The sequence below is a fragment of the Hydra vulgaris genome, chromosome 01 (genome assembly GCF_038396675.1).
Source record: "Hydra vulgaris chromosome 01, alternate assembly HydraT2T_AEP".
Classification (NCBI taxonomy): domain Eukaryota; kingdom Metazoa; phylum Cnidaria; class Hydrozoa; order Anthoathecata; family Hydridae; genus Hydra; species Hydra vulgaris.
In genome coordinates, this window is record NC_088920.1 from 36,980,162 (window position 1) to 36,993,458 (window position 13,297).

A 13,297-nucleotide genomic window follows, 5' to 3' on the forward strand; every position below is an offset into this window, starting at 1 on the left:
GAGAATTTAAATAACAGATAATTTCTAATTTTTAAGATAAGTTTATTTATAGCCAAGTTAACAACAAAAAAAAAAGATTTATTTAAGAAAAAAATACCCAGAGAAACCTGTAAAGTAAACAAAAAATTTCACTTTAAAAATAGTAAATAGCAAAACAAAGTATAAAAATATGAATAAACCAATATTATGGAAAGTTTGAATCAGGGTTTCATTACAAAATATAATTGGCTATAATTGCTTTACTGTAGTTGTTACATGAATTTTTTTAAATAATTAAAAAAATTAACATTATTTACATTTATATAATAACTTTTAACTAATAATAATATATAAACAATACAATTAAATTAACAGCCAAAGGGTTTTTTATATTGCCTATAAGAGAGTCAATGTTCTTTTTAAAACTTTTATAGATTTAAACTTTTATTCGAATCTAAATATAGAGTTAATTCTAAACTTTAATAAATTAAAACTTTTATTAGATTATAAATACATAACTATAACTTAAAACTTAAATATATACTATGCTGTGTTGGCAATATTAATAAGATTATCACAGTGGTTTTTAAAAACCATAGCTAATGATTTAACTTTACTCTCTAAACTCTTGTTGCATTCAAAATTTTCGATAGCGATTATACAGCCATCATTATTTAATACTGGAACAGAAAAAACAAGATTTTCTGGAATTCCATAAAATCCCTCTGATACAATTCCCAAAGAAAACATTTTTTTACACATGGGATTAACTATATCGTTGATTTGTGTTGCTAAAGCTGCAGAAAAAGAAAGAACTCCTACTTTTTGTGATGTAGAATTTATATAATTTGATGCAGCCTCTTCACACCAGTTTTTATCATAAATTATTTCTTCAACAGAATAAGTAAAGTCTGGCAAATGTGGTGCCCATATTGCACCATCATATCCATTTACTTTAGCTTTTGTCAAGTCAATAACAAATTGATGCTCATATCCCCAAATAAAAATTTCACTTATATTTGATGTTTTAACACCAATTTGTTTTGCTACAGCAGATTTGATTTTATTCTCTTCATAACGAGATAACGCATAAAAATTTTTTTTTGAAACTTTATCAGCAAAATGTGAAACAACAAAACATGATTGCATTGCACAAGTTCCTGCAATAAGTATTTTAGTTGTATTTTTAGCAGAAAAGTTTAATGCTATGGCATAACTTTTCAAAATACTCAGTTCAAGCTTTTCCAGTTTGTCAGGTGAAAAGATAATAATGTAATCTGAATTTATAAGTGCAGTTTGCAGATCAACTTCAGTTTTGACACAATGCAGAGTAGGATACACACAATCTTGCAATTCCATTAATAAAGTATCATTTAATCCTATATCCCCTGAACAAATTACTAAATCCATTTTTATGTGAGTGTCAAACGGAGAAGAAAGTAATTTTGATATCAAGCTACAAATAAAATCTTTCATAGAGCTGCTAAATACAATAACTAATTTAAATAAGATTATATCTGACAACTTTTTGTTTTCTTCTTGGCGTACTTTCTTTAAAGATATCTGTGTTTCTGCATTTTCATCTGAAATACTTATTAGCTCGTTTGTAAGTTTCGTGCATTCAACACCATAGTATATTTTGCTAATTTCTAAAAATTCATCGCAACCTCCAATAAAAACTGCTTTTCCACCCCTATTAACTAATTCTCTCCATATTATTGGAGAACTAGATACTTTTGCATTTAGTTCCCATCCACTTTCAATACACTTTTTTTCTACCCACGTGTCCCAGTCCTCAGGATTTAAAACAATTTTATGAATTGAGAAATCTGGCAATCGTAACATTAAAGCGTCACCAATATGTTCTGCTCGGGCATAAAACGGACAGTTGGATTTGCCTGCAACAACAAACTTGGCCATTGCAAAATTCGTTACGCTATAATCATCTTTGTCTCCAACAAACAAATTTGCATAGCGACGTCATAGAAAAACTTTAATTTTCATCACATCATTAAAAACTTCTACTGGTCATTGTTCGAAACTTTAAAATACTTTAAACTCTTATAAGTTTTCTCCATCAATAACGGTTGTTAAATTTCGAGTCTTGCACTCGAAGTGAGACTTTTTTAGATCAGTCTGTATCAGGGACGTGGTGGCCCAGTACGAGGGTACGAGGACTTGTACTGGGCCCTGATTCTGGCTCAGGAAACTGGGCCCCTAAAAAGAAACCGGGCCCCCAATCCTTAAAGAAAAAAAATTTATTTTAGTTCTATAAGTTTCTATCAGGGCATTTTTTTACAACATTTTATTTAACTTGCTTTCACGTTCGTTTTTTTGTTTGGTGTCCGCGCAAAATAAACACTAGGTCAGCGGTAATAATAAAAAAAATACGCTAAACTTTAGTTTAGGCTAAATAAAAGAAATCGTTAAGAAAAGTAATTAAAACAAACAAAAGACGACAAACTTAGTTTAGCGTAAATAAATAAAATCGCTGTTGAATAATAATAACAAAAAACGTTGTTGACCTGAAATTAATAGATTTTGTACTGTAAAAAAGTGAGTAATGCTTTAATACTTTACTTATAAGTAGATAAAGTAAATAAGTAAAAAAAAAAATTCTTATCAACGTAGAAAAATTAAAAAGAAAGCTAAATATAAAAAAGAAAACTGGAAACTGAAGTTGATCGATTTGCTTATCTTGCTCGAGAAAGAGAACGGAAATTTCAAGCTTGATCAAATGAATCAGCTGAACAACGAGCATCTCGGCTAAAAAAACGAAGAGAACGATATGTTAAGGCAAGGGCGACTGAAACAGAAGAAGGTAGAGGCAGACGTATTGCTAAACGAAAAGAATACCTAAAACAAGCATTGTAGTGACGAACGATTAAACAATGTCTCCTTGTTATCTGATGAAATTAACCATCCCATCACTGAAAAAAGCGAAAATTGTTATTGAAAAGTTCAAAACAATAAATATATAAAATGCATGAATTCATTTGCTTTGCATTGATAAATATGGTTAATATATGTTTGATAAATATAATTGTGTGTTTAATGAATTTTTGTTATTACTTACCACTACCTATCGGAATTTATAAAGAGTATTACTATTTATAAATTCCATGGACCGATAGTAGTTATAACTCAAACGAAAGAAACCAATGCCTTGAATTCTATCATAGGACATATTTTTAATTTTATATTTATTTGTGTTTCAGGTGAAATGAAGGAGAAAAAAAAGAAAGAGGCAACATGGAAATACAAATCTGGTGCTGAAAAAAAAGCTCAAAAACGACAACATGAATTGAAAGCAGCTGGTAATGATCCAAAACAATTAAAGTTAACGGCAGCTCTCGTGTCAGTGCAAGTGCCACAAATACAAAGAAAAGCTGGGACATCATTTACAGCAACAGAGAATGTAGAATTAGTATCAACATCCATTGTGAATATTACAAGTAAACCTATTATCAAAACAGGGCCAATAACAGAGATTAGTGACCAACCATCTATACAAGACACAGACAATAATCAAGATGACATAACTGCAGCAGATAAAGGAGCAGAACTACAATATTCAGATACATTCAGAAACCGAAACCATGCTGAAACTGAGAGAGTAACTGTAGAAATGGGTAATTATGAAGTGCCTGTAACTGCAGCGTCGGACCTAACTCTAGCAGAAAAAAATATTCAAAAGCAACCAGACAACGTTGTAAATGTCAATGAAAATGATCCAGCTAAATTCCTAGAACTGAAAAATGCAAAGATGATTGATAAAAAGCAATTTATTGTATTAGGGCCAAATCAACCAATAAACCATTCAAGGTTATCTAAGTATTACACTGAATCAGTTAAAGTTAATGACATTGAAATTACGCAGAAAAGGTCATGGCTAACCTATTCTCTATCACTAGACAAAATTTTTTGCACTGTTTTTTTATGCTTTGGACCAAGAGAGGACATAAATTCTTTACGTGATGGGTTTGATAACTGGTCAAACTTAAGTCACACCATAACAAAGCATTGCACCCAGAAAAACCATCGAAATGCTGCAGAAGCTATGGCTCATACATTATCAGACTCCACAATTAATAAAATATTAAATATTGAAACCATGAGACATCTGAGCAAAAAACGTAAAGAAGCGGAGAAACTACATCAATACCTAATACGAGTAATTGATGCTATTCGGTATTTGATCGCAGAGAGTATTTCTTTACGTGGAAATGAGGAAGCCAACTTTTACAACAACTCTGAAAAAAGTGAAGTCTTTCAATATGGTGCAGGTAAATTTCTAAATTTGTTAAATTTACTCAGTCAACATGATGAGGTACTAAATGAAAAACTTTCAGATATTCGCAGTACTCAAAAACAATCTGCTGGAAGGGGTGCTAGAATTACGTTTCTTTCTAATTATACACAAAACAAACTGATTCATACTATGACACAGATGGTCAAGAAGGATATTTCAGAAGAGGTAAATAATTCAGTATTCTTTTCACTATCAGCTGATGACACCACTGATATTACACTCTGTGAGCAAACTTCTATTGTATTACGTTATGTTACGCTTGCTGCAGAAGAGGCCGTTGTAAAGGAACATCTGATTTCCATGGTTGAAACTGAAACAACTACTGGTGAAGGAATAAGTGAAAAAATCAAAGATGAACTCAAATCAAATAACGTAGATATTCAAAAGTGTGTGGGTATGTCTTTTGATGGTGCGAGCAATATGCAAGGAATAAACAAAGGAGTTGTAACACATTTGAAGCATTGTTCTCCCATGGCAATAAATATTTATTGTGGATCTCATGGAACAAATCTGGTAATAAAAGCTTGTGCAAAATCTTCTGTTGTTTCTGTTAACCTTTTTGGAACAGAAAACAAGCCCGGTGATGTGCAAAAATTAAAGACTTTTCTATACGGGAACTCAAGGAAACGAAATAATATATTTAAGAAGTGCAAATCTCTTCTTGAGGATGTGAATCAGTCTCTTGAACTGGTTGCTACCCACAGTGTTCGCTTCAGTGCCTTACAAAATGCTACAGACCGACTGCTGACACTATACCCTGCAGTAATCGATTGCCTTGAACAAATTTCAAATGACATGGAATTTAAAATGAATGTTCGAAGTGAAGCGCAAGGTCTTTTATCCCGATTTCAGTCATATGAAACAATTGTGACTTTATGTCTCTTCAAAGAAATTTTTACTATCTTGGGTTCCCTAAATAAAATTCTTCAAGGAGAAACACTTGATTTTTCAATTGCTATAATGTCTGTCGATGTATCACTGGAAAAGCTTCAAGTACTAAGGGACAGTTCTGGCAAAAATGTTATTTTATCTGCTGTTAAAATTGCAACTGAAGCTCAGCTTGAACAGCTAACATTTGTTGAGAAAAGGACTCGCAGAAAAAAACGACTAGGCTTTGATGAAACAGAAGATGAGCGGCTTACTCAGGCTGAAGATCAGTGGCTAGCAGAAGTGTTTTATACTGTAGTTGATTCAGCAACTGCAGTTCTTGATGACAAATTTTCTTCACAGCGGAAATTTTTAGGAAGCATAGACATTTTTTTATTGAAAAATATAAGTGAAGATATTAGTCATAATTTTCATAACTCTAATTCACAAGAAAAAATTCAATCAGTGCTTGAGAAATTTAAAATTTGTATCAGTTTAAATGAATTCACAACTGAAATGATTGATTTTGTGGAGATCTACAGAAAGGCTGCTGAGAAAGATAACAAAACTTTGCATTCTTTTCTCACCATTTAAAATTTTATGTTGAGGACTATGTTAGATGCTGTATTCCCCTCTGTTGCAGTTATATACAAGATATTTAGTACAATTCCAACAAATTCAGCGGAGTGTGAGAGAGTTTTCAGCAAACTGAAACTTGTCAAAACTCTTCTAGCAAATCGGTTGACATCAGAGCATGTTGGGGATCGTGTTCTCTTGTCAGTGGAACATGAGAAAATGTGGAATTTGACGCATTCAGACATAATAAAAAACTATGCTGATACAAATGAGTTACGTAATATTTTGTATCCATAAAAACTTTTTTTAGTATAAATATAATTTTCCGTGAACGCTTATTTGTCTTTCGTTAAAAGTACTTCACCGGGCCCCTCTTCTGGAAATTTGTACCTGCTTTTCAGGTGCCACCACGTCTCTGGTCTGTATATTATAAATAAACCAGATATATGTTGAAGAAATATTACGTTTTTCATTTTTTAGTCATATTTGTTGTTATATTTTGTTGTTATATTTTGTTGTTTATATTTATTGTTATTTCATTTATGAAGCTTAACATTGTTGAAGATAAGTTTAAGATATAATCTGGAACAACAACTTTATGTTAGTTTCTTCATGTATCTGATGGAATTTTAAAGAAACGCTTTATACCACAAAGATCTCTGTGACGGACGTAGAGGTGGCGGCGTAATTAACTAACTGACTTATTTAACTCTCACAAAGTTAATCAGTTCTATTCAAACCCTTTTGAACAAGTTTGGACATCAGTAAAAGTTAATAATAAACGCATACTTATTGGGTGTATATATAGACCAAATGATGGCAATCTAATGTTACTGAATCTTTCAAATTAGCTCATGGCTTAATTAGGAAGCCCTACGATAACTATTTGATTGTTGGTGATTTTTAATCTCCACACAACACATTACATTCCCTACTTTCCAGACAACCTATGGTTCCCTAAAAAATATATCGGACTTACTATTTGCCTACTACAATAATTCTATTTTAAATTTGTCTCCTAATGCAATACAAGGTAATTGTATAGCATTAGGAGATTTTAATATAGTTATCGCCTTGGTTGTAACTAAACTATTGAGATTCGTTTTCGGGTAGCGGTTCTGAAACTAAGATTCTCCAAGTAATACTAAAGAGATCTATAGTGTACCTTGTATAGTATTAGAAGACAAATTTAAAATAGAATTAAAATAACACTAAGATTCAGTTTAGTATTACTTGGAGAATCTTAGTTTCAGAACCGCTATCCGAAAACGAATCTCAATTGTTTAGTTACAACCAAGGCGATTATAATTCAATATTAAACTTTATTGCATTAATCGATAGGGATATTTTTTTCTACACAAAAATGCGGATCATATGTTCAATATATTAATTTCTTATTATCGTGCTGCTTGCAACTTTTTTATCCCCAAGATTAATAAAACAATAAAAAAGTATGATCCTTGGGTTACTCCACATATTAAAAGCTTAATCCGAGCAAAAAAATTGGCGTGGCATATCAACGGCTCAACTAAATGGAAGAATAAAGATCTCAAAACAAATTTCAGTTGTCTTAATCGCTCTACAATCGTCTTAATCGTTCCGTTAAAGCTAAAATGTATAAAGCAAAAATATAACATGAAAAAGAAATAGAATCAAAACCCTAGAACAACCCGAAACTCGACTAGAAATACATTAACAACCAACTAAAAATTAGAGATAAAATTTGTTCTCTCAAAAATGTTTCAGGAGAAATTAATGAAACTCTTCCTGATATACTTGAACTTCTTAACTCACAATTCAAATCTATGTTTACTCTTTAAAGCTCATAAAATTTTCCATTGTTAAATAAAAGTGAAGTTAAACCTAAATGCGATTATAATAACAATTTGGATTTCTCTATTACAAACATTATTAATGAACTTACCAATCTAAACCCTCACAAATTTTTCGGACCTGACAGCTTGCACCCTTTAATACTTAAGATATGTGCCAAAAGCTTCGCAATTCCGCTTACAAAAATCTCCTGTGAATCTTTTAATTCTGGAATACTACCAACTCTCTCGAAATTAAAAAATATTAGTTCGGTCTACAAAAAAAGGAGACAAACTACTTCTTGAAAACTATCAACCTATTTCACTAACCTCGGTTGCGTGCAAAATCTTTGAAAAAATTGTAAAGAATAAAGTCTTAAAGCACAACAACGATAACAATCTGCTCTCTATATATCAACATGGCTTCAATAAATGGCTCTCAAATTATATAAACCATCTTAAAATAAAGCGTGAATATGTTCCAAACTGTCTACCTAGGCACAATCAAATAATAATAGATCAGCAAAATACTGGAACGAACTACCCTAGCAAGTAACTTTCTACTCAATTGTACTTTATTAGACTAGATCACTGATTAATTAGACTAGATCACTGGTTGGAGATAAAATTCGGAAAGAATATTTATAAAACTGTATGTTTATAGTAGGGTGTTTTCCCTGCTCTCTGTATTTATATGTTCATTTGTATTTTGTATGTACATTTTATGGCTGCAACTAAAATAATATTATTATTTTGTTTGAAATTGTTAGTGTATGCACAATAGGTAAGATTTTTCTAAATTCATACTTTTTCACGATATATCCACACTAAACTTACCTTGCCAGGTTTTAGGGTGCGTAGTCATCATCAAAGGTCCCAGGAAAGCAATTGCAATTTCATTATTCAACAGCCAACCTCATCATCCTCAAAACTTCATTGACATTCATTCATCCTTTTCGAAGCACAAGACGCTGAAAATGAATTGTCCTTGCATCGGTTAAGATATCTCAGAGAAAGAGTGGAGAAGTTTTATTGGCCCTGAAGCCAGCGGACTCGTGTTAAAGAGTGCAACTGAGCATTCAAATTGAAGAAAAAAAAAATCACAAATGATGTACAATGTAAAACAACACTTCACGGAAATTAACCATCAAATATTGATGGTTCACAGCTCAATCCTTTGTTCACCATACAATTCATAAATGACTTCCAACACATCAGACTACGGCGCAATTGGTATCCCATTTCCTCCCATAATAACAAAATATATACAAGTTATTACAGATACCGGTAGTCTTGCTTATGGTTTACAAAAGTCCAGATACAAACGGAATCTACTTATCTAAAGAGGCAATAACGGGTTATTGCCTCTTTAGATAAGTAGAATTCGTTTACTGGGTATCATCTCTAAAGACTTTCCATAGGTTAGCCGTGCCCTCCATGGAGTTATTAACTCTGTCTACCAGACTAAAGGGATCAAAACATCCATGAAAATAATACCATATATGTGTGCGATTGCCCCAAAAGAAGTATTCCATCAAGTGCACCCACCAAATTTCCACTTGATTGCTCTCCTTAAAACAACGAACGGATGAAACAACTTGGTTTCTTGAAAGATACTCTACCTCAACATTTAATACATGCCCACACCAGATTCCATCTGATATTGAGGGGCCCACAATTAGTGTTTATTTTAAATACGAGCTAATGCTCCCCAGTCGGAGACAATTTACGTGTGATGACTATTCTGTGACAATATGATGTCACAGAATAGTCATCACACGTAAACATACGATGGGCCTCGTTATACAGTTGATCTATTTCCATTAAATAAATACTGCTACATACAAACTCATTGCCATTCCAACTAGCTTGTTCAGTCCCAAGAAATTTCTGGAAAGCTGTAACCGGAATGGTTATCACAGCGTCCCAATGCGCATTGAAGGTAGACATCTTACCACCTTTATTACATCTTTTTAAGGCTATAAATACATTTGAGATACTCAGGGTTTTGTCTTAAGAAATTATGGCCCCATTTAAATATCTTCTCAATCCTAAATCAAAATTGGTCGTGTTAAACTTAACACTTCATTCAATGTGTTGAATGAAAAAGATCAACGCAATTAAAGTCCAAATATTCGACATTATCAAGAAGATCTGTTTAAGATATGACTGATCGAAATTGGGCATAGAATATCACCTAAACCAAAAATATTGCGAATATGAATTGAATTTTTTTAGATTGCAGTATGGACGGATAGAAAACCACTTTTGCAGAAACCAGATTCTTGTTGTTTGCCGAAAAACGATACGCACCAGTTGAATGTCATATACTAGGTCTGGCAAGGAGCCTGAAGCAGATTAAATATTTCACACAAGGATGTGATAAACTTTTGGCAGTAACTGACCATAAACCGTTTGTCAAACTATTAGGAGATAGGATCCCATATGAACTTGCTAACACACAAATTTTTCGACTAAAACAGAGAACCTTTCCATGGAAATTTATCATCCAACACTTAAATAAAACAATGGCATGATATGGGAAAATGCCAGAGTAAAGACAGAAAAGAACAATGGCTTAAAGCATTAGTGTTAACTATAAAAAACGGTTTCCAAAAAGATAAAAATAATTTCACATCAAATCTTTTACCGTTCAGAGAATACCGAAATGATAAAATAATTATAATCCGAATCACTTTACGCAATGATATATTGAATGTACAGCACTCAGGTCACCAAAAAGAACCAGGAATGATTGCCAGAGCTCAAGCTACTATTTTCTGGCCGGGTATTACTTTTGGCTGTTGTTGCTGTAATTGAAACGCACCCTCGAATGTGCAATACCACTCCTCCAACCTCACATCCTTGTGACGCCATTTGAATGCATATTTGCTGACTATTGTGAATTCCGTGGTTGGAATTATCTGGTCATTTGAGAAATCACTCTCAATCAAATTGGAAGAGCTGAACTTACAGTTAAAATAACAAAATGCCTCCTGAAAAATAATGTGAAAAATAATGATGATCTCAATAATAACTAAATATATAAATAATGATGTTCTCACTAATAACAAAAATGAAGTTGCATTGACCACACCACCAAGATCAAGCTTTAGTCAAAATAATTTTGCCAATTTGACACAATTTACAGAGAATATTTCAGAATGAAGCAACAAAGTCACATCCTCTCAACCAAAACCAACATTATCTGCATTACTGCCACCACTTCCAATATTAGCGCCAACAGTATCACCACCTTCTCTACCAACAACACCTGAACCCCTAATGTCAGGGTCGCCGAGTGCCGTCACGCCGCATGGGACAGCAACCCTGATTGGCGCCCTTAATTATCAATGTTTACTTATATTATAGATAAAGGACTTTTTTTTTTAATTTTTTTTTGGGTACCTTCTTTTCATTTGGCACCCCTTGGATATCTGCCTCCCGGGATGAACTTTCCCTTTTACCCCCTCCCCATCTCGGTGGTCCTGCCTAATGTCATCTATGCCAACGTCTCCATCAACAAACCCACCGCATTTACAACGTCGCGCCTATTGAATTTTGAAGTTGGAGGAGATCAACTATAAAAGCGTTGGACGAGGTTACGTATTCCGAAAAAATTCTACTATCCAGAATCCGAGAAATCTTTGACTTTAGACAACTTGAAGAAATGAACCTGAAAAATATGTTTATATTTATTGACACGTAAAAATAAGGATGGGGATGAAGAAATATGACATTGTTCATTTCTTGTTATATTTTTAGTAATATTGTTGTTTTTTATATTTATTGCTACTTCAACTACAGTTTGTTGTTGTTTCAGATCATATCTTAACCTTAAATAATTAACATTATTTAAGGTTAAGATATGATCTGAAACAACAACAAACTTTTGTTTATATGTCAGAACTTTTTTTAGACATTTAAAACAAATGTGTCTATTTTTTTTACGTCTCTAAAATATGCACATTGAATCTGACTCGCTGGGCTAGAAGGTCCACTTCACTTTTGGCAGTTAAGCTTCGCTTTGTGGGTATAACGAAATTGCTTGCTGAAGTATCATTAAAAATACAGAAAAAGAAAAACACGACGAAGAGCCTAGGCTTCAGAAAACAGTGAGCACTTTGTATTTCTATGCGTAATACAATCGAAGATTTTGAGTGAAGTAAATTTACCATCAAAATTGTTACAAACAAAAAATTTAGATCTCATGACTGCGACCAAATCATTGCAAACTTTCATTTCAATCATTGCAATGCAATGCTTGAATCATTGCAGCAATAACTTAAAACAGTTAAGAAATATGTACTAATCAACAAAAGACGAAGCTATTCAAATTGTGGGTAATTGGGATATTAATTCAACTTTTTTTTGGAAGAGACAAAAAGTTGTTAAAAAATGTTTTGATAAACTATCGAGCTTTCATCGTTTTGGTAATAACGATCACATCTTTTGTATCAATGTATTTAGTAATGTTTTAAATGAAGTTACAATTCAAGTAGACAACAGATTTAAATGGGTGCAGGAAGTTTCAAATTTATTTGCTTTCATGCTACTAACAAAAGTAATAGAAATAGAACTTATAAAATCAACGGAAGCACTTCAATTAAAGTATAAAGGTGACCTCACAAAAGAATTTCCACAACAAACTGTAATGGTATCTGCTATGCTAAGAGAGAAAATTGTTAAATTTAATAAACATGAAAAAATTCGGATGGCTATTAATGATTAAATATGCTACAATATAAGTTTTGCAGACGTCATTGCCGCACTTGTGTTGTTCATGACGTTTCCTGTCAATTTATTTAGGCAATTCTACAAGCAGAGAACGTTGCATAATCTTTCTATATTAGGAATCAAAAGACGTGATTACAGAGCTTACCAATTTTTTAAAATCAAGGAGGCAAGATTTACATTTTTAGATTGTATTTTATTTTTTTTTATTTCAGTTGTGTAACTATTTTTTTCGCTATGATTTTAGTAACTTTAAAATATAAGTTACTTAATCAATCAAAGATTTTTTATTAATGTTCTTATGGTTTTCATCGAATGGTCTTATTTAAGTCAGGGGCGAATCCTTCATTTTTTGGTCTTCGAGATATCTAACTTCCAGACATGGAGCTAACTCCAAACATTTATATATTTATATTTATGTCAAATAAAGATGCTTTGCAAAAAATTGCAGTTGATGGAGTCTGGGAACAAAAAAGCCCAAAGAGTTCTCCCCCTTCTCCTGCCCTAAACGTGAGAGCAACAAGTTAATGAAATATTTTTGTATTACTTTCAGACTTATATTCATCGAGAAATTTTAAATTTCATAGTATAATTTCTCAGTGTTTAAAAATTATGACTATATAAAATTTGCAAACTTTTTATGGTCATAATTTTAGGCAACCTTTTTATGGTCATAATTTGCAACCCCCCTCCCCCCCAAATTGAGGGGGTTTAAACTTTTTATGGTCATAATTTTTGAACGCTAAAATATTTTACTATGAAATTTAAAATTTATCGATGAGTGTAAGTCTAGCTGAAAGTAGTACCAAAATATTTCATTAACTTGTTGCTCTCATGTTTAGGGCAGGAGAATGGGGAGAGGGGAATTTTGGGGCTTTTTTTGTTCCCAGGCTCCATTAACTGCAATTTTTTGCATAGCATCTTTAATTGACATAAGTATAAACATATAAATCTTTATGAAAGTTAGATATCTCGAAGACCAAAAAATGCAGGATCCACCCCCTGTTATAAGTATCTT

The 13,297-nt window shown here is 32.4% G+C and overlaps 1 protein-coding gene across 1 annotated transcript; it reads right to left on the minus strand.

The window, feature by feature from the left end:
- Window positions 1-457: 457 nt before the first annotated feature.
- On the minus strand, window positions 458-1,966 carry LOC100212784 (putative malate dehydrogenase 1B). The gene has a single exon (XM_065788061.1). It carries the CDS (start codon window positions 1,897-1,899, stop codon window positions 523-525), a length of 1,377 nt encoding a protein of 458 aa, XP_065644133.1. The 5' UTR covers window positions 1,900-1,966; the 3' UTR covers window positions 458-522.
- Window positions 1,967-13,297: the final 11,331 nt, after the last annotated feature.